The 26,829-nt window shown below is 48.2% G+C and overlaps 1 protein-coding gene and 1 non-coding gene across 2 annotated transcripts in view; both read right to left on the bottom strand.

The window, feature by feature from the left end:
* The window catches only part of CHEK1 (checkpoint kinase 1), an 84,630-nt gene that overhangs the window by 39,334 nt on the left and 18,467 nt on the right, over window positions 1-26,829 (bottom strand). The window contains exons 4-6 of the mRNA XM_063943782.1: window positions 11,778-11,842; window positions 11,518-11,587; window positions 10,063-10,251 (exon numbers count right to left, since the gene is read on the bottom strand). Coding sequence (XP_063799852.1) covers window positions 10,063-10,251; window positions 11,518-11,587; window positions 11,778-11,842 — 324 coding nt within the window. The remainder of the gene's footprint in view (window positions 1-10,062; window positions 10,252-11,517; window positions 11,588-11,777; window positions 11,843-26,829) is intronic.
* Window positions 7,607-7,725, bottom strand: LOC134968255 (5S ribosomal RNA). The gene has a single exon (XR_010189325.1). It is a non-coding gene; the product is annotated as a 5S ribosomal RNA (ribosomal RNA).

Below are 26,829 nucleotides of genomic sequence, written 5' to 3'. Positions count from 1 at the left end.
TTTCTTGTTTAAACTAGCAATCACAGACTAAAAGGATTGTAAGGCCAGAATAGGCCTGTCCGAGCCACTTGGCTTCGGAACGTGAAAAGAAAACAAAGGCCTGAGAACTGTCCTAATTCAAATGATATGTGTAAAACAGGGATCAACACCCTTTGCGGTTAGAAACCTATGGAGCGCAGCCTGCAGTATGACTCTCTTGTCATCGTAAATCAGCCGACCCATGCCGAGGGACTCCTGAGACGGTTGTAACCGCCCAAGCCTTCTCCCATCGACCTGCGCCTACCCTGGGACCCTGCAGGTGTAATGGGTGTATAGGATGACATAAAATCAGACTGGACTGAGGATGTTGAACCTCTGCTTCAGCCTTTTTACCCTGAGAACCCCTGGCGACGAAGATATCACCCGTGTGGAGTCAAAAACCTGAAAGGGCACGAAACAATCTAAAGGGAAGACCAGTAAAGGTCTGTCTTGGAGCTGGGGCAGTAGTAGGAGAAATCAAAGTGGACCTACCTCCATTGGTTCAAGAAATCCTGCAGAAAGTTCCTTCCCCAGAACCATCTGCCCCGTAGGATTTCATGTTTACTTGTCACTGTCGCAGCCCCAGAGGTCGTCGGGTTAAGACAGCCCAAGCGAAGATGCAGGGTCCGAGTCTGTAGACATGGAGACCTCCAAGGAACATAAAGCAGAATCGTGATTCTGACCTGTATCAAAGTATCAATTGATCCTGATGCGAAGCATCCTGTAACCTAGAGGACAATTGTTCCCCAACCTACCTGCTCCGGATACGGTAGAACCATGCTGCCGCATATGTCGATGGATCCCTGAGCAAGGTTGCCTCAGGAAAACGGCGGCTTGATGGACCGGCGATACACCGAGGTGTATACCCTAGAGAGGTTCTGATACCATCTCCTGCCATCTGCGGGGAAAAGATAGGAAAACAAACCCTGTTTGATACCTGATATTGTGTATTCGGGTGTCTGTCGGCCGCCTACCGGAGCCTGCCCAGCTCATCCGAAACTGAACCAGTCGCTGTCATTTTCGTCAATGGCGTGGAACCCTGATGGACTTGACGTGTCCTCCTCCTTTACCTGCAGTATCAGATGAACTGCTGTATTATGTACCTGTATATTCTGAGACACTGGTTCAGATCCACAGAAAACAGACATCAGTAATGCATGGAATGTTAGCAAAGTTTCTTTTTGGAAAGGTGTGTTTGGTCCCGCTGTGATTTGATCCTGTGACCTTGGAAACCAAAGTCCAAGGGCTTACCTGATGAGCTATTGTCTGGATAATAGTGACATTACCTGCATCATTGATCAAACAGGGGTGTGCAGGTGCGTGGAGGGCGAAGCAGATGGCTCCGCCGCATACTTCACACCTAAGAGGGAATTCTTCGACTATCCCAGGAGAGACAAACGAAAGGAGAAAATGGGGATTTTTGTTTACTTACCGTAAAATCTCTTTCTCTGAGTCCATCTGGGGGACGCTGCGCCGTTACTTGTGGGTTAGAGGTGTGTGGTAGTGGAGATTGGCACAGAACTATCAAAAGCTGACTCCTCCCCCCTCTAACCCCTCCCATCTCCTTCCTGCTCAGCCCTGATCAGTTAACGTTTAGCCAAGCCAAAGGAGATAGACCAGAATAAAAAATTAACCAATTAAACCAGACAAACTATGGGAGGGATCGCAGCGTCCCCCAGATGGACTCAGAGAAAGAGATTTTACGGTAAGTAAACAAAAATCCCCATTTCTCTGTCCTCCATCTGGGGGACGCTGCGCCGTTACTTGTGGGATTTCCCAAAGCAAGCTAATGAGAGGAGGGAGACGTTGACGGCATAGCCGTCTGTAAAATACGACGCCCAACAGAGGCAGTCTCCAAACTAAAAGTATGAAACCGGTAAAACTTTGTGAACGTATGGACTGACGACCAGGTCGCCGCCCTGCATAGTTGCTCAACAGATGCACCACCGCGAACAGCCCAAGACGCTCCAACTGCTCTAGTCGAATGAGCCTTAATTGAGTCAGGAACCGAAACGCTTGAGGACACGTAAGCCTGTCTGATGGCCGAAGTTATCCAACGGGCCACAGTGTTCTTAGAGGCAGGCCAACCTCGTTTGGGAGCATCAATCAATACCAGCAAGGAATCCGTACGACGGAAAGCCTCCGTGCGAGACAAATAAATACGTAAGGCCCGAACAACATCCAAGAGAGCCAAATGGGAATCCTCCCCCTGAGAAGATGACGGATTAAAAGCTGGAAGAACGATGTCCTGATTTAAATGGAATGCTGAAACAACCTTTGGAAGAAATGAAGGCTTTGTCCGCAGCACCACCCGATTTTCATGAAACACTAACAAGGGTGGCCTGCAAGAAAGAGCCGCCAACTCAGACACTCGTCTAGCTGAGGCAATTGCCAACAGAAAAACAACTTTTTGTGTTAGATAACGTAGTTCCACAGATTCTAGAGGTTCAAATGGAGACTTTTGAAGAGCCTTAAGTACCAAGTTTAAATCCCAGGGAGGAATCGGAGGAACAAAAGGTGGTTGAATTCGAAGTACTCCCTGCAGGAATGTTTGAACCTCTGGAATGATTGCTAATTTCTTTTGAAAAAGGACCGACAAGGCCGAAACCTGACCCTTCAGGGAAGAAAGTTTTAAACCCTTGTCAAGACCCTCCTGGAGAAAGGAGAGCAGGCGAGGAAGTCTAAACAAATGCGGAGTCAAGTTCCTTTTCTCGCACCAAGCAATGTAAATACGCCATACTCTATGGTAAATGCCAGAAGTCACCGGCTTTCTAGCCCGAATCATTGTCTGAACAACCGCACGAGAAAGGCCCTTTGCCTTCAGAATGTTGGATTCAAGAACCAAGCCGTCAAAGCCAGCCGATTTAAATCTGGGTGGCGACAAGGTCCCTGAAGCAGAAGATCTGGTCGCAGAGGGAGGCGAAAGGGGTCTCCGACGACCATGCTGTTTAGAAGAGTGTACCACTGTCGGCGTGGCCAATCCGGAGCCACCAGAATTATTGCAAGGCCTTCTCGCCGAATGCGTTGGAGTAGACGTGGGAGCAGTGGAATTGGTGGGAACACGTAACCCAGCTGAAATTGCCACGGAGCTGTTAGTGCATCGATCAGAAATGCTTGAGGATCCTGAGTTCTTGATCCGTAAACCGGAAGTTTTTTGTTGAGCCGTGACGCCATCAGGTCTAATTCTGGCACTCCCCAGCGATCCACTAGAGAAAGAAACACTTCCTGGTGAAGTTCCCACTCTCCCGGATGAATCGTGTGACGACTCAAAAAGTCTGCTTCCCAGTTTTCGACTCCCGGAATGTGAATGGCTGAAATCACGGGAATCCAACGCTCCGCCCACGTGAGAATCTGAGCAACCTCTCTCATTGCGGACCAGCTGCGAGTTCCTCCCTGTTTGTTGATGTAAGCCACTGCCGTGGCATTGTCGGATTGCACCCGAACTGGATGGCCCTGCACCATGGTCTGAATCCGAATGAGAGCATACCGGATCGCTCTCAATTCCAGAATGTTGATTTGTAGTTTTGACTCTTGATTGCTCCAGCGCCCCTGTAAATGATGAGTCTGGAACACTGCTCCCCAACCGCTGAGGCTTGCGTCCGTGGTTACCATCATCCAAGACCAGACCGTGAACGGCGCACCCTTCCTCAGATTGTGACTGTGAAGCCACCAGTAGAGCGACTGACGAGTTCTTATCGACAAGCGTATCAACTGCAGTTCGAGGCGCGAATCCGTCCGAGTCCAACAGTGGAGAATCTGAGCTTGAAGAGGTCGGGCGTGGAATCTGGCGTATGGAACTGCCTCGAATGAGGCTACCATCTTGCCCAGTACCTGCATGCATCTGAGGACTGATACTGCCGGCAATTTTAACAAGGTTCTGATTCTGGCTTGTAAGTCCTGAATCTTGTCTGTAGGAAGAAACACCTTCTGGCTGTTGGTGTCGAATAGAAGACCCAGAAAAACCATTTTCTGTGACGGGAGTAGAGATGACTTTGGAAAATTGATTATCCACCCGAAAGACTGTAGAGTCTCTATCGTTAGACGCAGGTTCTGAGTGAGAATCTCCGGTGACGGGGCCTTGATCAACAGGTCGTCCAAGTATGGAGTGATGTTGACCCCTTTGCAACGGAGAACTGCGACGACATGACCCAGGACCTTCGTAAACACCCGGGGAGCCGTAGAAAGACCAAAGGGAAGGGCCCGAAACTGAAAATGCCACGGACCTACTGCAAATCTCAGAAGTGATTGATGTCCTGTCCAAATTGGAACATGTAGGTATGCGTCCTTTATATCTATTGAAGCCAAATATTCCCCTGGCTCCATGGCTGCGATAATGGAGCGAATGGATTCCATCCTGAATTTCTGGGATGAAAGGTACGGATTGAGGGCTTTTAGATTTAGAATGGGTCGAAACGAACCGTCCGGCTTGTCTACGAGAAAAAGACCCGAGTAAAAGCCCCGACCTCTCTGAGGAGCTGGGACCGGAAGGATTACTCCATTTTGTAATAGTTTTGCTGTTGCCTGAAGGAGAGCCTGACGTCTGGAGGGGTCGTCTGGGAGAGGCGTCACAATTAGTCGGGCTGGGACTGCTTCTTCGAAATCCAACATATATCCTCTGGAAATGACCCCTATTACCCACCGATCCGGTTTCGATAGGAGCCACACTTCCCTGAAGTGAAGTAAACGAGCCCCAACCTGTATTGATCCCTCCAGAGGGCCCGAAGCGTCATGCCTCAGGCTTGTCGGCAGGCTTACTGGACGGTCTGCGAGTAGCCTGAGCTCCTCTACCTCTGAATGATCCCCTTCGTGGAAATCTGGAGAAGGGTCGAAAGGACTGGAAATTACCTCTGCCCTGCGTACGAAAGGACCGAAATCTTGTAGGCTTTGGTTTGTTTGGAGCAGACGGAAGGAAAGGGCTCTTTCCCCCCGTAGTATCTGAAATAATTTTCTTTAACTCTGATCCAAAAAGAAATTCGCCTTCAAAAGGGACTGCCGTCAAGGTCTGCTTTGAGTCCGAATCAGCATTCCAAACCCTAAGCCAAAGAGATCGTCTTGCGGATACTGTTAAGGCAGAAACACGGGACTGTAGCGCCACCGAATCCAATAATGCTTCACCCACGTAAGTAAGGGCCTCAGAAATCTGTTCTGCTAATTGAATGGCCTCCGACGGATCGTCTGACTGCATCCCAGATACAACCTGTGCAAGCCACTCATCAACGGCTTTAAGCACCCAGGCACTCGCCAGAACTGGACGGAGAGAAACACCTGATAAGGAAAACATAGATTTTAGTAATGCTTCTATCTTCCTATCGGTAGAGTCTTTTAAAGTCGCAGACTGTACTGACGGAATAACCGTAGCTTTTGCTAAATGCGAAATAGGGGCGTCTACCTTTGGGGCGGTTTCCCAAATTGTTGTATCCTCTTCTGTAAAAGGATATAGAAACTTTAACTTTTTAGGCGCCTGGAAACGGGAATCCGGTTTTAGCCAGGGTTCTTTTAAAATATCCGCAAAGTGCGAGTAAGAAGGGAACGCAGTAACCTGTCTCTTCTGTCGTTTAAAGAAAGAGGAAGAAGTCTCGGCTACTGCCTCATCCTGAATATTAAGGGTCTGACGAATGGCTTCTATTAGTAGCCTAACACCTGAATTAGTAGATAAATCCTCATCTTCCCAAGCCGAATTTTCGTCCCCTTCAGGATCTACCTCCCCTTCTTCCAATGGAGATGTCAGAGTATCCAACTCCTCTCCTGGAAATGCAATAGCGGGTAACGGCTGCGTTCGCTTAGAAGCCGCCGAACTACTGGCCGAACTTACAAATTTATTTACAGACTGAGTCAAATCAGTGAGACATTTTCCCATATTCTGGGCCCACAGCGGTTCCACCTGAGTCTGGGCCAAAGCTGCTTCCGACCTTGACTGACGCAAATCTGAAATTGCGTCCACCATGGCCTTGACCCAAGGGGGCATTGACTGATCTGTGGATCTGCCCTGCTGATCTGCCGCTGGTGCACCAGAGCATGATGTACAGAGGGTCCCTGCGTCAGCACTCCCCTTAGCCAGCTTTGTGCCACATTGTGAACATGAGAAATAAACCACTGAGGTTGTTTTTCCCTTAGTAGGTTTCTCTGGCTTGCTGGTCATCTTTACTCTGGTGAACTATGTCCCCCAAGTTGTGTTAAAAAATATCTGAGATTCAACCCACTAGACTTGCTCTTTGTTAATATGCTGCTCTAGCCACCAGACTAGAGGAGACACTGTGATCCCCCTCCCCCCCTTTTATACTTGCGGTTTTTATCCCCCTGTGTATGTAATCCTCCTCCGTAGCACAGCGTCCCCTGTGTGCAGGCAGAGAAGATGGCGCCGTGACCAGCCGTGCGCGCGCGCGGGCAGAGCTGAGCGGGAAGACGGCTCTGCCCGCCTGACGTCATTCTCATCTCGTCAAAAACCGGAAGTTCGGCTCCCGTGCGCCGCTACACAGAGCGGTTGTCACGGCAGCCAAGTAACGGTCCAGGGAGTGAATAACACCCTCCCGGACCTAACACAGTCCTCCACCTCACATTTCACCCCAGATCAGCCTCCGTGCTGTCTGTGGGTGATCGCGCGCTCGGGGGGGGGGGGGGGGGGGGGGGGGGGGGGGAGGGAGGGGAGGAGGAGTTTGGTAGTCCCAATAAATTCACCATTAATAACAGGAAATAGGGACATTAATAATAGGAAATAGGGACAGCCCAATACTGTCAATGACAGATTGTGGCTGTCCAGTACCTGATGCTGCTGTCTTCTCTCTTTCTCTCTCTGAAGGCCCCAGTGACCGAAGGTATAGTGGCCTCCCTGCAGCAGTCTGGAATGGGATACTAACCCCTTCCACTGTTATACCTGTCACCTGTAAACAGGGACTAGGTATTTGTGAAAGAAGAAATAATAAAAAAAAAAAAAAAATTCCTAAAGAGAAATCAAAACTGTGTCTGTACTCCACAGGCACAAAACTAAAACTGATCAGGGCTGAGCAGGAAGGAGATGGGAGGGGTTAGAGGGGGGAGGAGTCAGCTTTTGATAGTTCTGTGCCAATCTCCACTACCACACACCTCTAACCCACAAGTAACGGCGCAGCGTCCCCCAGATGGAGGACAGAGAAAGGTGGGTTAAATAAACAGAGCCCTACGTAAGGTCTGCACTATAATGTGTAGTGACCGATACGATTAAAATAAACTTTCTGGAGCAGCGGAGACCTGAACCAGCAACGCTGCGCTGTGGGACAGGAGTCTTAGCCCTAGGCTATAGGAGTTCTCCTTAAAGTTTTGTTTGGATTCAAACCCCTGTTCAGATACCCGCTACTAGCGTACTGAGCCGCAGCGCTATTTGTCTGATGCCTTACACGCATTCCACAATTACAAATAGCATTAGTAACTAGTGACAACAAGGAATAATAAAGGGAAGGCAACACCCCGCCCTGTATTTAGTGTACCGCTAATTAAGGTGCACCAGATGTTTCTCTGAGGTTCCGCTGGCTTTTCAAAATGGTGACCAGCCTGTGAGAAAGATGGGGGAAAATGTTATGTGCAAGATGTTGTTATTAGAAAACATTGCGGAAGTAGCCTACAGCACCTGGTATTCCCAGGCGGTCTCCCATCCAAGTACTAACCGGGCCTGACCCTGCTTAGTTTCCGAGATCAGACGAGATCGGGCGTGTTCAGGGTGGTGTGGCCGTAGGCTTTTATCCCCTATATCTGGTATTTTATGGATTTATCTATATACATACCTACACGCACTTAAATATATATATCTATATATATACATGCACAAACATAACTATATATGTATATATACACACACACCGTAGGTAAATAAATACTGCACAGTAGATCCTTTTAATTATTATTGAGCTGAGTCCCAGCTACTGTAATAGAGCAGGTTCCCTGATTTGCAAGTAGGAAAATGCTGGGTAGAGGACTCTACTGCAGGAGGAATGTATCTATATTTCAGCAGCCTGAAGTATCGAAAAGTTACAAATCCCAGAGCTGTTGCCTAGCGACGGGGAGACCTGGGAGCCCGCTGAGTAAAGCGGGTTAACTGTTAATATACCTGGGACTTTATTTGTATTTGTCTCTGAGTATGCAAGATTAGCCCACTGGGCTATAGGAGACACTGCAAATATGAAGCCAGGTCTGTGCAGGGAGGAAATGGCCGCCAGAGTGAAACTCCTCTGGGCTATGCGATAAAATCTATATAGTGGATAACTGGATTAGTGCTGAGCCACTCTGACTATATCACATTCTCCTCAGCACCATGTGCATTAAACTCACATAAATGCCTATTACACTATAACAGTGGCCGGGGAGCGGAGAATGCTGAGCCCGCTGTACAGAGCAGGAGTTAGCTCCGCCCCCCGGCTATGGCGCCTTATTGCAAAACTAAGCGGGAAGCGAGCTGTACCCTCCGCTGGGCCTGCGAGTCACCGCCGGGGAGCGCTGAGCGCTGAGCCCGCTATACAGCGCTAGTAGAGCCCTGTATCTGCTAGCCGCCGCCGGGGAGTGTTGCGCTGAACAGAGCGCGAGTCGCCGCCTGGGAGCAGGGAGCGCTGAGCTCGCTCTGCAGAGCGGGACTTAGCTCCGCCCCCTCCGTACAAGGCGCCAAATTTAAACATTGCTTTGCGCTCGAGCGGGATCCCTGTGCCGGCTCTGTGAGTCGCGCTGAGTGGGTGCGGGGGGTGCGGGGAGCTGGGGGAGCAGAGGGTTATCAGAATGACACACACCCGTTTTTCAGTCAGGGTTGTATAAACACATACTCAGCCTCCCCCAATCATCCTGTCTGTTTCTCCATGAGGAGGACAGGTAAGGATACAATAAAGTACATTACAGCCCCAGAGAGCCCTTCTGGAGTGGGTTGTACAACAATAAACAGATTGCTCTAAAAACATACATAGCCACCACAAATAAAGTATACTTCACTCACCACTGTGTTCTTGGTGGATCGGCCCCGACACACGCCGCACGCAGCGGCGTCCAGCCGGAATCTTCTGTGGTGGGGTGGTCCCGACACAAGCCGCACGCAGCGGTGTCCGACCATTTTTGATACTCACCGCTGCCATGCTGCCGGAATCTTCTGCTGGATGGAGTGGCCGCGACACGCGCCGCACGCAGCGGTGTCCGCCAACTCAGGAGAGCTCAGTGTCTCCCTCAGCCGGGGCCCATCCCTAGCCGCACGCAGCTGCGATGGGACCCCGCCGGCAGCTCCCACGGTGCAGACTGGCAGTGGCAGAGCTGCCAGTCTGTGAGTGTGTGTAAGAAAAATAAAATAATAAAGAAAAAAGAAGAAAATTCTTCAGCTAAACCCAAGTGAACCAGCTACCTCGGGCACTTAACTAAGACTGGCTTGGAGGGGAGATAGTAGGGGAGGAGCTAGCCACAGTGTGAGAATTTTTAAAGTGCCAGCTACCAATACCACCTACTATCTCCCCATTGTAACTACACTCCAGTGGCCCCTAGTGGATGAAGGAGAAATATGCCATAAAGCTTTGAAGGTAAACATACACGGCTGATTTTAATTCGCCCGTCTTCTCGCGCAGAGACGCACAGGCAGGGATCGGGCAGAGACGCACAGGCAGGGATCGGGCAGAGACGCACAGGCAGGGATCGGGCAGAGACGCACAGGCAGGGATCGCGTAACTATGGAGATCACAGGTACCAAAGTAGGCTTCATCAAATAGCGCAAAACAGGTCTGTTTTATTCCTATGAGGACTGTACCTGTGTGCTGTGGCTTTACTGGTCTAGGTCAATGATCCCCAGTGATAGTATCGCTTCTACCCGGTACCTCGTAGTGGCGTACGGGCAGCTATTTTTATGGTTTACATAACTAGAAGCAGAATCCATTCTCTATCAATGTTGTCCTGCATCTGTAACCTCCCAGAACACAATGGCAGAACTCCTCTTCCCTCTTCAACCCAGCCTTCTGGTCACCTTAGCGGACTAAAGTGCCGTATGCACGGTATTATAAAACAAAAGAATGATCTGTGGGTGTGATCCCCCTTCAAATAAACACATATACATACCCCCAGCTAACATAGCTGTTAAGACTATTCCACATGACCAGATGTCTACAGGCTCAGCATGAAACGCTCGCGTCTTAATAAGCTCTGGCGCAACATACGGCAGCGTCCCGCACATCTTATTCAGCAGCCGCTCCCGTCCATTATGTCTGAAAACAGTGGCCAAGCCAAAGTCAGAAATCTTCAGCTGATCTGAAAGAGATAACAATTTGGTATGTAAATGAGACAGTGTTCAAATCCAGTTACCCAACCAGATCTCGGCATCTACAGATTGTGCCCAAACCGAACGGTCTGATCTTGGTGCCACTGACGTTCTAGTATGCAAAAGTGGGATTTAAGATTAAAAGGTGGACTTTGGTTGGAAATCTCCTTTAACGATTTAACACCATATTGGGCTTGCAATAAAGCTACAGCTAGCTCAAGTCAGATGATAATCTGTCAACTCGGCTGTGTCCCAATCTCTGCTGCATTAACTTGTACAATAAACAATGAATAAAATATAGGACTTTAATACCTACCAGTAATTCCTTTTTGTCCTAATCCGTAGGAGATACTGGGATGGTAAGAGTTACCATGGGGTATAGATGGAGTCCACTGGAGCCTGGCACTTTCAAAAATCTTCAGTGTGCTGGCTCCTCCCCTTTATGCCCCTCCTGCAGACTCTGTTTAGAAAATTGTGCCCAAGGAGCCGGGTGCATTCTTTGGAACTCCAGAGTGTTTTCCTCAGAACTTTTAGTTTATTTTCAGGCATACAGGCTGGCACCAGTCTGCCTGCCTCATGGTATTTAGGGGAGGAGGGGGGGGGGGAAGAAACCATCCCAACCTCTTATAGGTTTAATGTTCCGGATCTCTGCTCACAGGACATTAAGCTCCTGAGGTGTTGTTGCGCATTACCCCAGGGTGTGCGAGCACTCCAACAGCATGCCACCACCCCTAACAGAGCTGAAGACGCTAGAGTGGAGAGTACAGAAACCAGGGTCACTGTTAGCAGGTTCCCAGTTACAATGGCAGCGTAAGGGTGCGGCGGGCACTCGGCGCTGAAGGCTGCGGGAGCCCACCCTGACACAATATAGGGGTTTAAACCCTGTTTTCTGCTAAAAAGGAGTGTTCGCCAGTATAAATAGGTCACAGTGACCGCGCACCATTAAGGGGACGGGGCTTCCCACAGACAGGAGCAGCAGCTCCGAGGCGCCATTTCCTGCTGCATCAGACTCCAGGCTGCATGCAGGGAAGCGCTGCTCCTCCAAAGGACTCTCAAAACACCTTGTTACTGGTACCAGTATCCCCCTAGGACGTTAGAGAAAAGACAATCCCATGTTGACCACTGGAATACGGAGAAGAGCTCAGACTTCTGTGGTGAACTACAGAAAAGCGTTGCCTCTAACACCAATATTCCTCTACAGATTGCTAATACTAGAGATCTGTGGATTCCAGGACAATTAAGGTTATGAGTCCTACCTCGGTCATCAAGAAGCAAGTTCTCCGGTTTTATGTCACGGTGAGTAATCCCCAAACCATGCAGGTATTCCTAACACAAAAACAAACAAGTTGTCCATATTACAGAAAAAGTGAACTGCAAATATAGTTCTATTATAGTATGAGCATTGGTGGGTGGGAAGGAGAGGACCTTTTACAAATCAACACACAAGTATTACGGAGTAAAAACTTAAATGATGAAGTCAGAAACATCTGCAATTTAAATGGGAAGAGTCTCTCACCACACCCGCAATCAGTTCCTGGAAGAACTTCTGTGCTTCTTGCTCAGGCATTCCCACATCCGGCTCTACAACAGACCACACAGTAGGAGATGAGTTTGACAGAACAAAATAGCCCTTGCTACTACTGTATCTGTGAGACTGATCCATGTCCAGCTATCTAGGCATTATTATATTATTTATGTAGCACCACTGTTTCCAGTCGAACTGAAAAGGTTCTTTGGATACCAAAGGTTAAGTAAGCTACTCAAAAACACGTATTCCAACTAGAATTATGAAAAGGTTAAAAAGGTGTAAGAAAATGGTTATAAAAAACTGGACATATGAATATAAGGAACACAATGAATATTGTGAAATACAAATGAAAAAAGTATAAATTAACTTTAAACACAATGCTTATACGTATAGGAGTATAAGTAAAATGTCCATGTAGTAGTGCTTTGTTTGCACTAGCAGCAGAGGGCAGCATTGACTAACATTGTTATTAATAAGCAAATAACCATTGATATCAGGATTTATCAGCTATACTTGGCAAATATTAAAGAGCATTATTGTTCATTGTGCATAAAAATGTGTGGATAGCAACATTTAGCGATCTAATGCTATAATTGTATATATCTTTGTACCTGCAAACAATAAGCACACAGAAATCTTTGCTGAGAATGTGTGAAAATAGGCTAGACTATGAACTAAAGGACAAATTCCATCTCTGGTACAAATTATTTTCCCCCCCTATGATACGCCACTAAGGATCCGCAGCCGCTTACAAAGTACATAAGCATAAAAAAGCAAAAAGTGAACAAAATAAATTACAAAAGACTACAGTACAAAACATTGCAGAATATGGGATACAAGCTATATAAACATTGTTTCATATGCAAGCACAGAGGTGGTGCTGCCTGTTGAGCCTACAGGTTTGGTTCCAATGTGAGCAAGGAAGGAGCACAAAAGGGAAGAGCCCTGCTTGTGAGAGCTTACAGGTATGAGAAACAAACAAAAAGAAGAGGATTTTGATACTTACCGATAAGTCCATATCTCTGAATCCACTCGGGGACACTGGAGATTTCTCAGACAGCTGGGGTGTGAAGGGATGCAGACCGGAGGTAGCACAATATAGCAAAAAATATATGCACATCTGGCTTCTCCCCCTTCACCCCTTCCCCAATCCCTCCAGTTTTTTTTTTAAATCAAGTAGTTTTTATTGAGTTTTATGTCACAAACAAACAAAACAAAACATCAACATTGAAATTTAACTATAACTTTAACAGTTGCCATCAATAAACCGATTTTTTCAATCACATTTTGGTGTGCGTGTTATTTCTTATCATATATAGTTACATATATATATCCATGACGAAGAGTATCCATTGTTTTACAATGTCGCTCATGTGCTTAATACTTGTTCGCCCAGCCCTGCGCCACCCCAGCGGCCCCACATCTCCGTAAACCGAGAGGTGGAACCCCGTATTTTATACATATGTCTCTCATGGCGAATCACCTCGTTCACCAACGCCCTCCAGTGCTCCACCCTAGGTATAACAGCAGAGAACCAGACCCTAGCAATAACCACCTTAGCTAGCGTTGTGAGACACAGGACATATTTGTACAGCAAAACAGAGTGCGTCTCCTCCAAATCTAGCCCAAATAAACATATGCCAGGATCTAATGTAGGAAGGGACGGTGCTGTCATGACTACATCACGCCAAACTCTATGCCAGAAAAGGGAAATCTCAGGGCAGTCCCACAATAAGTGCCAAAATCCGGCATCAGCTGCCTGACACCTGGGGCAGTTAGAATCTTCCCTAAGACCAGCCCTCTGCATACCAATCGGAGTGCGATAGGACCTGTGTAGAATGTAGAAAAAAACCTGCTTATACCTTATACATGGAGTAGTGTATTTAAGTGAACTCATAATCTGAAGCCACTGCTCTTGGGACAATTGCCCCAAGTCAGTCTCCCATTTAGTACGGAGATTGTTTAATAGATCGGGATAGCTATTGTTATTTAGAGCAGCATATATGGTGGACACCTTCCCCCTCCGGCTCATTGAAGCAAGCAGCGTTTTAACAGGTGAGTCAGCAATCGATGGTGGGCCGTGAGGGAATTGGGTCTGTATAGCATGTCTAAGCCGAAAGTATCGGAACATAACTGTGTTAGGCACATCAAATTCGATCTTAAGTTGCTGAAATGACTTCAGCACTCCACCGTGGTATAGCTGACCCAGTGCCACTACTCCCCTAGCAATCCATATGTTATCTAGCGACATCTCATATAGCTCAGGGTATGCACTGTTGAACCACAATGGAGTACAGGTATCATGTCCCTCCCAGTCATACAAAGTGTGCGCATAACGCCAAATAAGCAAGGCTTGACGCAACAAGGGAGGCATGCCAGACGTTGAGAGACCAGAAAGGAGAAGTTGAAGAGGAGAGAGAGAGAGAAAGCAGGAGAGCACTCCGTCCGCTCAGCCAGAAACCCCCTCATCGTATCCCCCAGAGAGTCCCCAGTCCATTCACTCAGATGGGCTAATTGAGTGGCCACATAGTACAGTCTGAGATCCGGGAGGCTTGCTCCGCCAGACATCTGAGATCTGCACATCGTTCTTATAGAGACCCGCGCCTGCCTGCCACTCCATATAAATGAGGATAAAACTCCCTCAATAACAGTAAAGATTTTCTTGGGAAGGTAGACCGGGGAATTCTGTAGAGCATAGAGAAACTTTGGTTGCATCACCATTTTAAATAAATTGACCCTACCCAGGACAGACAACGGTAATTTTTTCCAGCTATGTGCCTTTTCTTTAAATGTCGCTAGTATGGGGTCAATATTTTGGGCCATATAGCTACGCGCCATAGGAGTAATCCAGATGCCTAGATATTTGAATCGCAGTGTCCATTGCAAAGGATACGCCCCCTGTGTGTTTTCGGGAAGAAGGCCAGAGATAGGAAAAATGTGGGATTTGTCCCAGTTAATTAGCAGACCGGAAAAGATACCAAAATTCTCCACTACATGTAATGCTGTACGTAGGGAGTCATCAGAGTCCTGCAGGAAAAGTAGCATGTCATCCGCGTATAACGCCACCACATCCACATGACCCCCAATCTCAACTCCCCTGACCCCGCCATTACCTCGCAGCAGGGCGGCCAACGGCTCCACGGCCATCGCAAACAGTGCAGGAGACAGGGGGCAGCCCTGTCGGGTGCCCCTCTCCAGTGCAAAAAGCTCAGACGTGAAACCATTGGCCGTCACACGAGCCACGGGCAAGGAATACAATAATTGGATAAAGCCAATAAAACGAGGACCAAAGGCAAATTTCTCCAGCACCCCCCATAGGTACCTCCACTCTACGGAGTCGAACGCTTTGGCCGCATCAAGGGACACCACCACCGCGTCCGATCCCCCCACATCATTTCTCTGGAGATGGCAGAACAATCTACGTAAATTTTGGGCCGTGGACTTACCCGGCATAAAGCCCGTCTGGTCTGGGTGAATTATTGTTGTAATTACCGAATTCAATCGAGATGCCAAGATTTTTGCTAATATTTTTACATCAGTGTTGAGGAGGGAAATGGGTCGATAGGACTCGGGGAGCAGGGGGTCTTTCCCTGGTTTCAGCAGGACAATTATATTGGCCTCGGCCATAGAACGCGGGAGGGCCCCACCCTTTAAGAGTAGTTCAAACAGTTGTAGGAGATAAGGGGCAAAAAAAGTAATGTATTTTTTATAGACCTCGCCCGGGAGTCCATCCGATCCCGGTGCCTTAGACGCCGGGAGAGACAGGATCGCGGCCTCCACCTCCTCCACCGTGATAGGCGCATCCAGAGCCCCAGAGTCCTCCCGGGACAAGCATGGCAAGGTCAGCTGAGCCAAAAAATCCCCCAGCTGATCATCAGAGTAATCGGCTCGGGAGGCATAGAGCGAGGTATAGTAACTACGGAAAGTCTCCGCCACCTTTGATCCAGAGTAACACATTTGGCCAGCAGAGTTTTTCACACACTGAATTACTGCTCTAGGGGAGTCAGATCGGGCCAAAAAGGCCAAATAGCTGCCATTCATCTCAGCCCGAAAATACTGCTCATGTCCCGCAAAAAGGAGTCTACGTCTGGATTTCTCAAATAAACAATCCGACCACTCATTCTGCGCGTTCTTCCACAACAATTCATCAGACCGCAAATGGGTATTAAGATATTGAGATTCCAACTGCTGGCACAAATATTCCAACCGCATCTCCTCCCTTTTACTGAACGCTTTAACTTCAGAGATCCGCTTTATAAAGGAGCCCCGCAGAAACGCCTTAAAAGCATCATGCTTCATTGTCAGAACATTGTATAGTGAATTATCTTCCTGGAACCCTTCCCAGGCGGCCACCAGATCCTCACCCTTCCCCAGCAGAGTCAACCAAAAGGGATTAAGCTTCCACATTTTTGCTCCCCGCTCCCAACCTATATTAACTGTGACCAAAACAGGAGAATGATCCGATATGCCCCTAGGGAGGTAATCCACCGCCAGCACGTCCGGGGACAAACCATGGGAGACCAACACCAAATCAATACGAGAAAAAGCGTGATGGGTAGCGGACTGACAGGAGAACTGAGTGGCCGCGGGATTTCGACATCTCCATATATCCACCAGTCCCATCTCCCCCACCAGTCTTGCGAATGAGGTAGGGGACGCCATGGGAGGGGAAGATGCAACCGACTCCCTCCACCTGTCCATACCACCATCCATGACATTGTTAAAATCTCCCAGACATATCACAGGGGTAGCAGGGGACCGGGCCAGAAAACGGGCAGCGTGCCGGAGGACCTCATTGTTATATGGCGGGGGGACATATACTGCTAATATATTAAACAGTCGGCTGTTAATATGGGCTCGTAGGAAGACGTATCTGCCATATTGGTCAGTTTCACATTCATCCATATGAAATTGTACGGACTTTTTAATCATTACAGAAACGCCTCTTGCATTGCTAGAGAAGGTGGAATGATACACGTGACTGACCCATGGTTTTCTAAGCGCCAACACTCTACCTCCATGCAAATGTGTTTCAGAAAGACAAATTATGTCTGCCTGATATTTTTTAACCTGAGTCAGGACTAACGATCTTTTGATTTTTTCATTCAATCCCCGAACGTTCCAGCTGAGCAGACGGAGCCCCTCAGAAACAGTAGACATAGAAATCATACCGGAGAGGGATAACAGGATAGGTTAAAGAGACATATAGCAGAGCCTGGCATCGCAGCATATCAACGTTGAGCCAACAGTACATAGGGACAGGAATAACCAGTCCCCCTACGTTCCTGGAGGCATATGAGCACAAAGCAACATAGTGCAGAGAATACACGTCTTTGCAAAATACGCACAGAGCTAAAAAGTGATGGCTTGAAAAAAAATAAACAAACCCCCCCCGCACCCACCCTGTATCACCTAATAACGCAGTGTAGCAGAACACACACATAGTCAAAAATTGATGGCATGAAAAATAGGGATTTTTGTTTACTTACCGTAAAATCTCTTTCTCTGATTCCATCTGGGGGACGCTGCGCAGTTACTTGTGGGTTAGAGGTGTGTGGTTGTGGAGTTTGGCACAGAACTATTAAGAACTGACCCCTCCCCCCTCTAACCCCTCCCATCTCCTTCCTGCCCAGCCAGCACCTCAGTTAACGTTTAGCCAAGCCAAAGGAGATAGACCGAAAAAAATTTACTGGTTAAACCAGACAACCATATGGGAGGGATCGCAGCGTCCCCCAGATGGAATCAGAGAAAGAGATTTTACGGTAAGTAAACAAAAATCCCTATTTCTCTTTCATCCATCTGGGGGACGCTGCGCAGTTACTTGTGGGATTTCCCAAAGCAAGCTAATGAGAGGAGGGAGAAGTAGACGGCATAGCCGTCTGTAAAATTTGACGCCCAACAGAGGCAGTTTCCAAATTGAAAATATGAAAAAAACGGTAAACCCTTTTTGAACCGTATGCACAGGCGACCAAGTCGCCGCCCTACATAGCTGCTCAATAGATGCATTCCCGCGAGCAGCCCAAGAAGCTCCAACTCGAATGAGCTGGAATCGATTCAGAAATTGAAATATCAGAAAACTGTTTTTATGGCGAAATCACCCAACGAGCCACTGTGCTCTTGGAAGCCGGACAATCTCGTTTGGGCGCATCAATTAAAAACTAACAATGCAGCCGTACGACCGACAGGATTTGGACAAGATAAATAAATCCGTAAGGCCCTGAGCATATCTAAGAGAGCCAAATGGGAATCCTCCCCGGAAGGAGAAGGAGTAAACGCTGGAAGGACAATGTCCTAATTTAGATGAAACGCTGACACAACTTTCGTAAGGAAGGAAGGTTTTTGTTCGCAGAATCACCCGGCTATCATGAAATCTCAACAAGGGTGGTCTGCAAGAAAGAGCTGTCCATGCAGACACTCGCCCTGCGGAGGCAATTGTCAATAGGAAGACAACTTTTGAACGTTAGATACCGCAATTTTACAGATTCCAAATAGCTCAAATGGAGAATACTGAAGAGCCGTAAAGACTAAGTTACAGTCCCAAGGGGGAACCAGAAGAACAAAAGGTGGCTGAATCCGAAGAACTCCCTGAAGGAACGTCTGAACTTCTGGAAAGATAGCCAGTCTCTTTTGAAAGAAAGAACCGATAAGTCAGAAACTTGACCCTTCAGTGAAGAAGTCTCAGACCCTTATTGAGACCCTCCTGAAGGAAGTATAAACCGACGAGGAATACGAAACAAATCCGGTGTTAAACCACGCTTTTGACACCAATCAATGTAAATACGCTATACTCGGTGGTATACTCTAGAAGTCACCGTTTTTTTTTTTTTTTTTGTTTTTTGTTTTTTAGCCTGAGACATCGTCTACACAACAAGACGAGAATAAAACCCTTTTCCCTTAAAAGGTTGGGTTCAAGAACCAAATCGTCAAAGCCAGCCGACCCAATCTGGGCGGTGACCTGGTCCTTGAATCAGAAGATCCGGACACAGAGGGAGTCGGAATGGTTCCTTGACGACCATATTGTGACGCAGAATGTACCACTGTCAGCGTGGCCAAGCTGAGGCTACCCAAATGATTGGGAGACCTTCTTACTGAATGCGTTTAAGCAGACGTGGAATCAGTGGAAATGGTGGAAACACATATCCCAGTTGAAAGTGCCACGGTGCTGTCAGTGCATCGGTTAGAATTGCTTGAGGGTCCTGAGTACGCGACCCGTAGAGAGGAAGATTATTATTGAGACGAGACGCCATCAGATCTACATCGGGCAACCCCCACCGGGCTACTAGAGTCAGAAACACCTCCTGGTGAAACTCCCACTCTCCCGGATGCATCGTGTGACGGCTTAAGAAATCCGCTTCCCAGTTCTCGATTTCTGGAATATGAATCGCGAATATGGCCAGGAACCAATGTTCCGCCCATGTGAGAGTCTGAGCGACTTCTTTCATTGCGGATCAGCTTCGAGTACCTACTTCCTTGTTTATGTAAGCAACTGCTGAGGCGCTGTCAGACTGAATCCGCACTGGATGACCTTGAACCATGGTTTGAATCCGAAGTAGTGCATACCGGATTGTCCGTAACTCCAAGATGCTGATCTGCAACTTTAACTCTTGACTGGTCCAGAGTCCCTGAAAGTGATGAGTCTGAAACACCGCCCCCCAACCTCTGAGGCCGGTGTTTGTGGTGACCATCACCCAAGACCAAATTGTGAACGGAACTACTTTGGTCAAATTGTATCTGTGAAACCCCCAGCGAAGCGACTGACGAGTCTGTACAGACACGCGGACCAACAGTAATTCAAGATGAGGCCCTGTCCGAGTCCAACAGTTGAGAATCTGAGTCTGAAAAGGGTCGAGTCTGAAACGTGGCATATGGAACTGCCTTGAAGGTTGCCACCATCTTGTCTCACTTGCATGCAACGGAGAACCAAAACCACCGGTAAATGTAGCCGTGTTCGAATTCTGGACTGTATGTCCTGAATCTTGTCCTGAGGAAGAACCACTTTTCTGGTTGTTGGTGTCGAATAAAAGTCCCAGAAACATCATCTTCCGGGAAGGAAGCAAAGATGACTTCAGACAATAAATTATTCATCCGAATGACCGCAGAGACTCCATAGCGAGACGCAAGTTCTGATGAAGAATCCACCCTGCCTTGATCAACAGATTACCCAAATACAGAATAATGTTGATTCCTTGCCTGAAACTGAAAATGTCAAGGCCGACCGCGAATCTCAGAAGAGATTGATGACCCGTCCAAATAGAAACAAGCAGATAGGCGTCTTACGTCCAATTAGGCCAAATATCCCCGTTTCCTTGGCGACAATAACCGAGAGGATGGATTCCATTTTGAACTTTTGGGTTGAAATGAACCCTCCAGTTTGTCCACGAGTAAAATCCCGACCTCTCTGCCGAGCGGGACCTAGAAGAATTACTTCATTTCGTAAGCAAAATGGCTGTTGCATGATGAAGAGCTCGACGTCCGAAGGAACCATTTGAAAGAGGTGTGATGAACACCCGATATGGGACTGGGTCCTCGTTTCGATAGGAACCACCCTTCTTTGAACTGTAGTAACCGAGTCTCAACCGTCACTGACTCCTCCGAGGATCGTGAACCGTCATGCAGTAGGTTTGTTGGCAGGTTTACGTCTACCTCTGAATGCCTCCCTTCGTGGGTATCCCCTGTATATGAAAGTACCGGAACCTTGTAGAATTCGGTTTCGGAGGAGCAACTGGAAGAAAGGGGTTCCTTCTGTAGAATGTGAGATAATCTTCTTTGATTCCGACCTAAAGAGTACTCACCTTCAAATGGTACCGCCGACAAGGTCTGTTTGGGGTCAAAATCGGCCTTCCAAACCCGAGACCAAAGAGACCGTCTTGTTGTCACGGTCAAGGCAGAAATACGGAATTGTAGTGCAGCAGGATCAACCAAGGCCTCACCCACATAAGTAAGAACCTTCTGAAATCTGTTCTGTTAATTGAATGGCTTCCGATGGATCGTCAGACTACCTTCCAGAGATGACCTGTGCTAGTCAGTCATCCGCGGCCTTGAGGACCCAAGCGCCAGCTAAAAGTGGTTGAAGAGAAACACCTGATAAAGAAAACAGATTTAGGCATTGCTTCCATCTGATCTTTCAACGTCACAGACTGTACAGAAGGAATAACCGTAGTTCCTGCTAAATTTGAAATGGGAACGTCTACCTTTTGGCCTGTTTCCCAAAATCTGATATCCTCTCTGTAAAAGGATATAGAAATTTTTTATGCCGTAGGGGATTGGAAACGAGAATCCGGTTTAAGTCAGGCTCCTTTAAAATATCCCTGTTATTAAGGTGACGGATGGAGTCTATCAGCAATCTAACAGCTGAGCTAGTAGAAAAGTCATCTTCCCAGACCGAAATCTCGCCCCACTCTGGGTCTACTTCCCCTTTTTATAAAAACTACACCTGAACATTGTTCTAGGTGCATGCAGACAGCACATGCGCTGTGTCAATCAGAACCCCCCAGAAAGTTATAGCGGCAACGGCTATGGCCGTTTTGTAGCAGAAGAACTGCCGGCAGAGTTTACAAACTTGTTTTGGGATTGAATTAAATTAGCAAGACATCTGCCCATATTTTAAGCCCACACCAGATGTCTCTGATCCAAGCAGACATAGACTGATCCGCGGAAACTCCCTGTTGGATCACCACAGATGCACCAGAGCATGAAGCACAGAGGGTATCAGCATCCGCTTTACCCTTAGCTAGCCTTGACTCACATTGAAAGCAGAAAAATAACCACCGAGGATGTCTTTCCTCTTTGTAGATCCTTCTGACGTATTGACATAATTAAACTTTATTTAATTTATTTATTTATTTTCTTTAAACAAGTGCACTACAACGAACTATAAGCTCAGTAGAGTAATTTGTGCAAAAATTAAATCTGTTAACTCTCATTACAAGTGTAGAGTAACACTATGCCCCCAAAGTATACTTGCTGTTAGGTGTGTGCTGCACAGCGCCCCTTGTACTGTCTCCTTAGAAGATGGCGTCCGGTGCTTTGCAGACGCTGGCCGGGAGGGCGTGCAAGGCAGTGCAGGGCGGAAATCCGTCCTTTTGAAGTAAGCGCCGCGTCCCCCTGCTATAGCCGGAAGCCTGCGTCTCCTGCTCACTGCTACATCCAGCGGCTCCCCAGCGGCTCTGATCGGGCAGTGGCACCCGCACACCGCTATATACAGCGGCTGTGTTCGGGTAGCGGCTTTGTTCGGGCAGCTGCTCCCGCGCACCGCTACATACAGCGGCTCTGTGCGGGCAGCCTCTAGCGATCCCCCGGAGAGTGACTCACCACTCTCTTCCCCTTTCCTTCTGCCCAGACTTTGTGAACCAGCAGTTACAGCCAGTGACAGTCTACTTATAGCTAGGGAAGGAGCACTGGCCCTCTAGTCTATAGAATGTCTGGTCAAAACCCAGTGGAATATGGTACTGCACTCCAACGCTCACCTCCGGAGAGAGAGCGGAGGGGGAGGAGGGGGGGGGGGGGGGGGGGGGGGGGAAGAGGCACACAAGTATAAATACAAATATTCTATATTATATTCTATATTATATAGGGAAGGATAGACCAATACTGTCAGAGACAGATTGTGTCTATCCTGTACCTCCTCACTGCCGACTTCTTAGGAACAGGAATCCAGCCCCAGTGACCGAAGTGTGGTGGCTTTCAGCGGCAGAACAGAGTGGGAATCTCTAGCTAACCCCACTCTAGTAGCACCTGTCACCTGTATACAGGGACTAGGCACTCCAAGTGATAAAATAATAAAATACCTAACTAAAATCTTCATGAGAGAAAAATCTGTGTCTGTACTCCACAGGCACAAAACTAAAACTGAGGTGCTGGCTGGGCAGGAAGGAGATGGGAGGGGTTAGAGGGGGGAGGGGTCAGTTCTTAATAGTTCTGTGCCAAACTCCACAACCACACACCTCTAACCCACAAGTAACTGCGCAGCGTCCCCCAGATGGATGAAAGAGAAAAAAAAAACTAACCCCCCCCCACACCCACCCTGTATCACCTTGCGAACATAAGGTATACCTGGATCCCATAACTCCCACCAAAGTAACTAAGCTAAGGGATAGGGGCCTAACTAAGATCCCAAAGAAATGCCCCTACACTATCTTCGGCATAAACTCTCCTCAGAATACCAGTAGAAGTATTACCCTAACCCTGGAAAAATAAAAAAAGAAGGAAGAAAAAGAAAAGAAAAACATATCTAGCAGCGTACCCCAACATATAAAAAACGAGACTGAGATTAATATCAACATTAGGCTGCTCAGCATTGCCCCCCTAGTACTTTGCATATATATCCACAGCATGACTAGCGTATCTTGATTTGAAACAGCCAGTCTTAGCCAGCAATAAGAAAGTAACAGATCAACAAATGTATGATATTACATCAACGAGGAGGACGAGGCTGTCGTTCCAACCATGCAGCATCTTGAGGAGTGGAGAAGAAATGAGTGGTGTTATCGGACACCACCCTCAGTTTGGCCGGGAACAGCATAGAGTATTGTATGTTGCGGTCACGGAGTTGACGCTTAACATGCAGAAACTGTGATCTACTCTTTTGCACCTCCAGGGCAAAGTCAGGGAAAACGGATATATTATGTCCATCTAGTTGTATAGGGCCCTGTGTCCGGGCCATGCGGAGTATAGCGTCACGGTCCTTAAAATGCAGGAAACGAGCAATAAATGTTCTAGCCGGAGCCCCGGGTGGTGGCGGTCTAGGCGGGAGCCTGTGCGCTCGTTCCACCGCGAATTGAGAGGTAAATGCTTCTTTGCCAAATAATTTAATAAGCCAATTTTCCAGAAAGGATTCCGGGGAGGTGCCCTCTGCCCTCTCAGGGAGCCCAACAAACCGAACGTTGTTGCGCCGTAGTCTCCCCTCGATATCGGACATTTTACTCTGCATAGATATCACCTGGGTAGATAGGTCGGCCACTTTCAATTGTAAGGGTGATGTAGTGTCTTCCAGTGCTGATATCCGATGCTCAGTTTCACCCACTCTTTCCCGGATTTTTTGTAGGTCCTGTCTTAGGAGAGAGACGTCCGCCTGGACTTGCCCAATCCTGTCTGTGACCCTTTGCTCAGACGCAAAAATGGCCTGTAGTATTTGCTGGGTAGACTGAACCTGCTCAGTGGGGTCAGGGGCAGCGACCTCAGCCGCAGGCGGGGATGGGTCAGTGTCACCCTGCTTTGCCGAATGAGTTGCCTGTTGCGACCTAGCGAATTTCTCCAGTTTTGCAGCGGCGCTCGCCGCGCTCTGACCTCCTTTCACCATTGCAGCACTGGACGCGAAGTCAGGACCCCAAGGATATTACAGCAAAAAAGTCTCTGAGCAGTATCAGGTCAGCACAGGTGCTGGAGCCACTCGGATCGGGCAGATATGATAAATAATAATGTAGCAAAGTAGAGCAGGCTTATGAGCACACCACAGAATAGGTTGTATGCAGAGAATAGGAGACTAGCTGATTCAGCACAAGAGCAAAACTATGTGGTCATTGCAGGTTTGCAGGGAGCATATAAGGACTGTGCTGTGTCCTTCCTTATTATTGCTCTCTATTCCCCTCCTTCTTCTGTATATTCAGGAACTCCTCAGTGGATGTAGGGGGAGTAATATTTTTGTATTTTATATATATTTTCTTTTTCTTCTCTTCTTCCTCCGTTCTATTGGGGCACCACACTTTTGGTCATTTATTAAGCCCAGGAGGGAGATATAGAGGAAGCTCCAGCCACAGCTCAATTTACTGTATTGCACCACCAGATGGCGCTGAGAGACCAGTTTCATATACGGAGACTAGAAAAAAGAAAAGAGGATGGCGGCTTCGCGGGCTTTCCTCCCCGCACTCACCCGCCCGCCGGGTCTTCTGGTAGTTACCGCTACTCCCGGCCGTCAGTCAGGATCTCCTCAGTCTCCGATCCCCAGCTGGGGGATCACTGCAGGGCCGCCGTCAGGAGCGCTGTCGCGTGTCCTACGCGTCTTCCCTCTAGCTCCGGCACGCAGAGAGGCAGGGAGCCGGGCCAGCACACTGGAGGGGTCTGATATAAGGAGCCGCTTCACGCTCCCGGCCAGCGCGGATGACAGCAGGGGCAGCACACCTTCCTATGCCTGCAGGTAGATCCCAGGAGTCACGGGTTAGGGGAAAAAGGATGTTTTAGCAGGATTATTATGGAGAGCTAGAGCTGCACACTGCTACTCCATTCCGATCCAAGCCACGCCCCCCCCAATCCCTCCAGTTTGAAAAATTGATGGAGAGAAACGGGAACATGAAAAATCCAGGCCATGGGAGAAGGAACCAACCGTACCGACAGGTCAAACAGCAACCAAGAACTATTAACAAGAACACGCAGGTTGACAGCACCGAGGTAGGCGCCCAGTGTCCCCGAGTGGATTCAGAGAAATTGATTTATCGGTAAGTACCAAAATCCTCTTCTCTCTTCATCCACTAGGAGACACTGGAGATTTCTCACAGCTGGGGACGTCCCAAAGATACTCCCACGGGCGGGAGTACTGTCCGAAGCCTGAAGAACCAACCGACCACACTTATCAAACTTGTAGAAGCGAGTGAACGTGTGTGCTGATGACCACGTTGGGTAGTGGAGGCTCCTCTAGCCGTAGCCCATGAAGCACCCACTGATCTGGTGTTATGAGCTCCTACCCGAAATGGAACTAGTACAACTAGAGAGATATGCCTGCTTTATGGTTAGTCGTATCCATCTGGCCAAAGTTTGTTTTGAAGCCGGCCAGCCCTTTCTGGGACCATCATAGAAGACAAACAAGACATTTGTAGCCTGTACGTATACCTGTAAGGCTCTGACCACATCCAAGGCCAAGTCCCCGTCTGCCGATCCCTGGAAGGGAGGGACCACAATCAGGTGGTTTATGTGGAAACCCGAAACCACCTTAGGCAAAATCTCAGATTTTGTTCGTAGCTCCGCTCTCTCTTCATGAAAAATGAGGAAAGGACTTTTGCACGACAGGGCCCCTAATTCTAAGACCCTCCTCGCTGAAGCTAAATGCAGGGCTACTTTTCAGCTCAAGTATTTCAGATCTACCCTTTCCAAAGGCTCAAAAACTGCAGATTTTAAAAATTCTAACCAAATTTAGGTCCCACGGGGCCGTGGGAGGACAAAAAGGTGGTTATATTCCCAACACGCCCTGCAAAAATGTTTGGACCTCATGCAAGGCAGCCAGACATTGCTGAAAAAGGATCAATAGGGCCGAGACCTGGACCTTCAAGGATCCCAATCTCAAAACCACCATCCAAACCATTTTGGAGAAACCTCAAAAGTCTAGTAAGGCGGTAATCTCTGGGATTCCAGCCCTTAGATGGCTTCAGTCCATGCACCTCTTCCAGATTCTATAGTAGTGGGCTGCAGTAACTGGCTTCCTTGCAGCTAACAAGGTAGGAATAGCGAATTTCAGGATACGTCTGTCTCTCAGTATCCTGGTCTCAAGAACCACGCCGTCAAATGCAGACGGTTCAGATCTGGGTAGAGGAACGGGCCTTGTGACAACAGGTCCTTCCTCTGTGGCAGTTTCCAAGGATCTTCCGCTAGAAGTCCCCTCAGGTCCGAGTACCAACTCCTGCGAGGCCAATCTGGAGCTACCACCCACGCTCTTTCCCGTTTGACCTTTTTTTTTCTTTTTTCTTTAAACTCTCTTGGTAAAAGAGGGGACGGTGGGAAGACGTACACCGGATCGTACGTCTGGGGAGTCACCAGCGCGTCCACCGCCTCTGCTCCTGGATCCTGCGTCCTGGCCACATATCTTGGTAGCTGATGGTTGTTCCGAGGTCATTAGGTCTATTTGCGGTAGACCCCACCGTCGTACCACTGCCTCGAATACCTGTGGACGTAGACACCACTCGCCTGGATGCATGTCTTGACGACTTAGGTAGTCTGCTTCCCAATTATCCACACCTGGAATGAAGACTGCCGACCGGATTATGTTGCGATTTTCTGTCCAAGACAGAATCTTTGTGGCCTCCTTTAAAGCCATGCGGCTTCTTGTTCCTCCCTG

This window comes from Pseudophryne corroboree, chromosome 10 (genome assembly GCF_028390025.1).
Source record: "Pseudophryne corroboree isolate aPseCor3 chromosome 10, aPseCor3.hap2, whole genome shotgun sequence".
In the NCBI taxonomy this organism is placed as follows: domain Eukaryota; kingdom Metazoa; phylum Chordata; class Amphibia; order Anura; family Myobatrachidae; genus Pseudophryne; species Pseudophryne corroboree.
The sequence above is the reverse complement of the archived record's forward strand: the minus strand, read 5'-3'. Positions and strand labels throughout refer to the sequence as shown.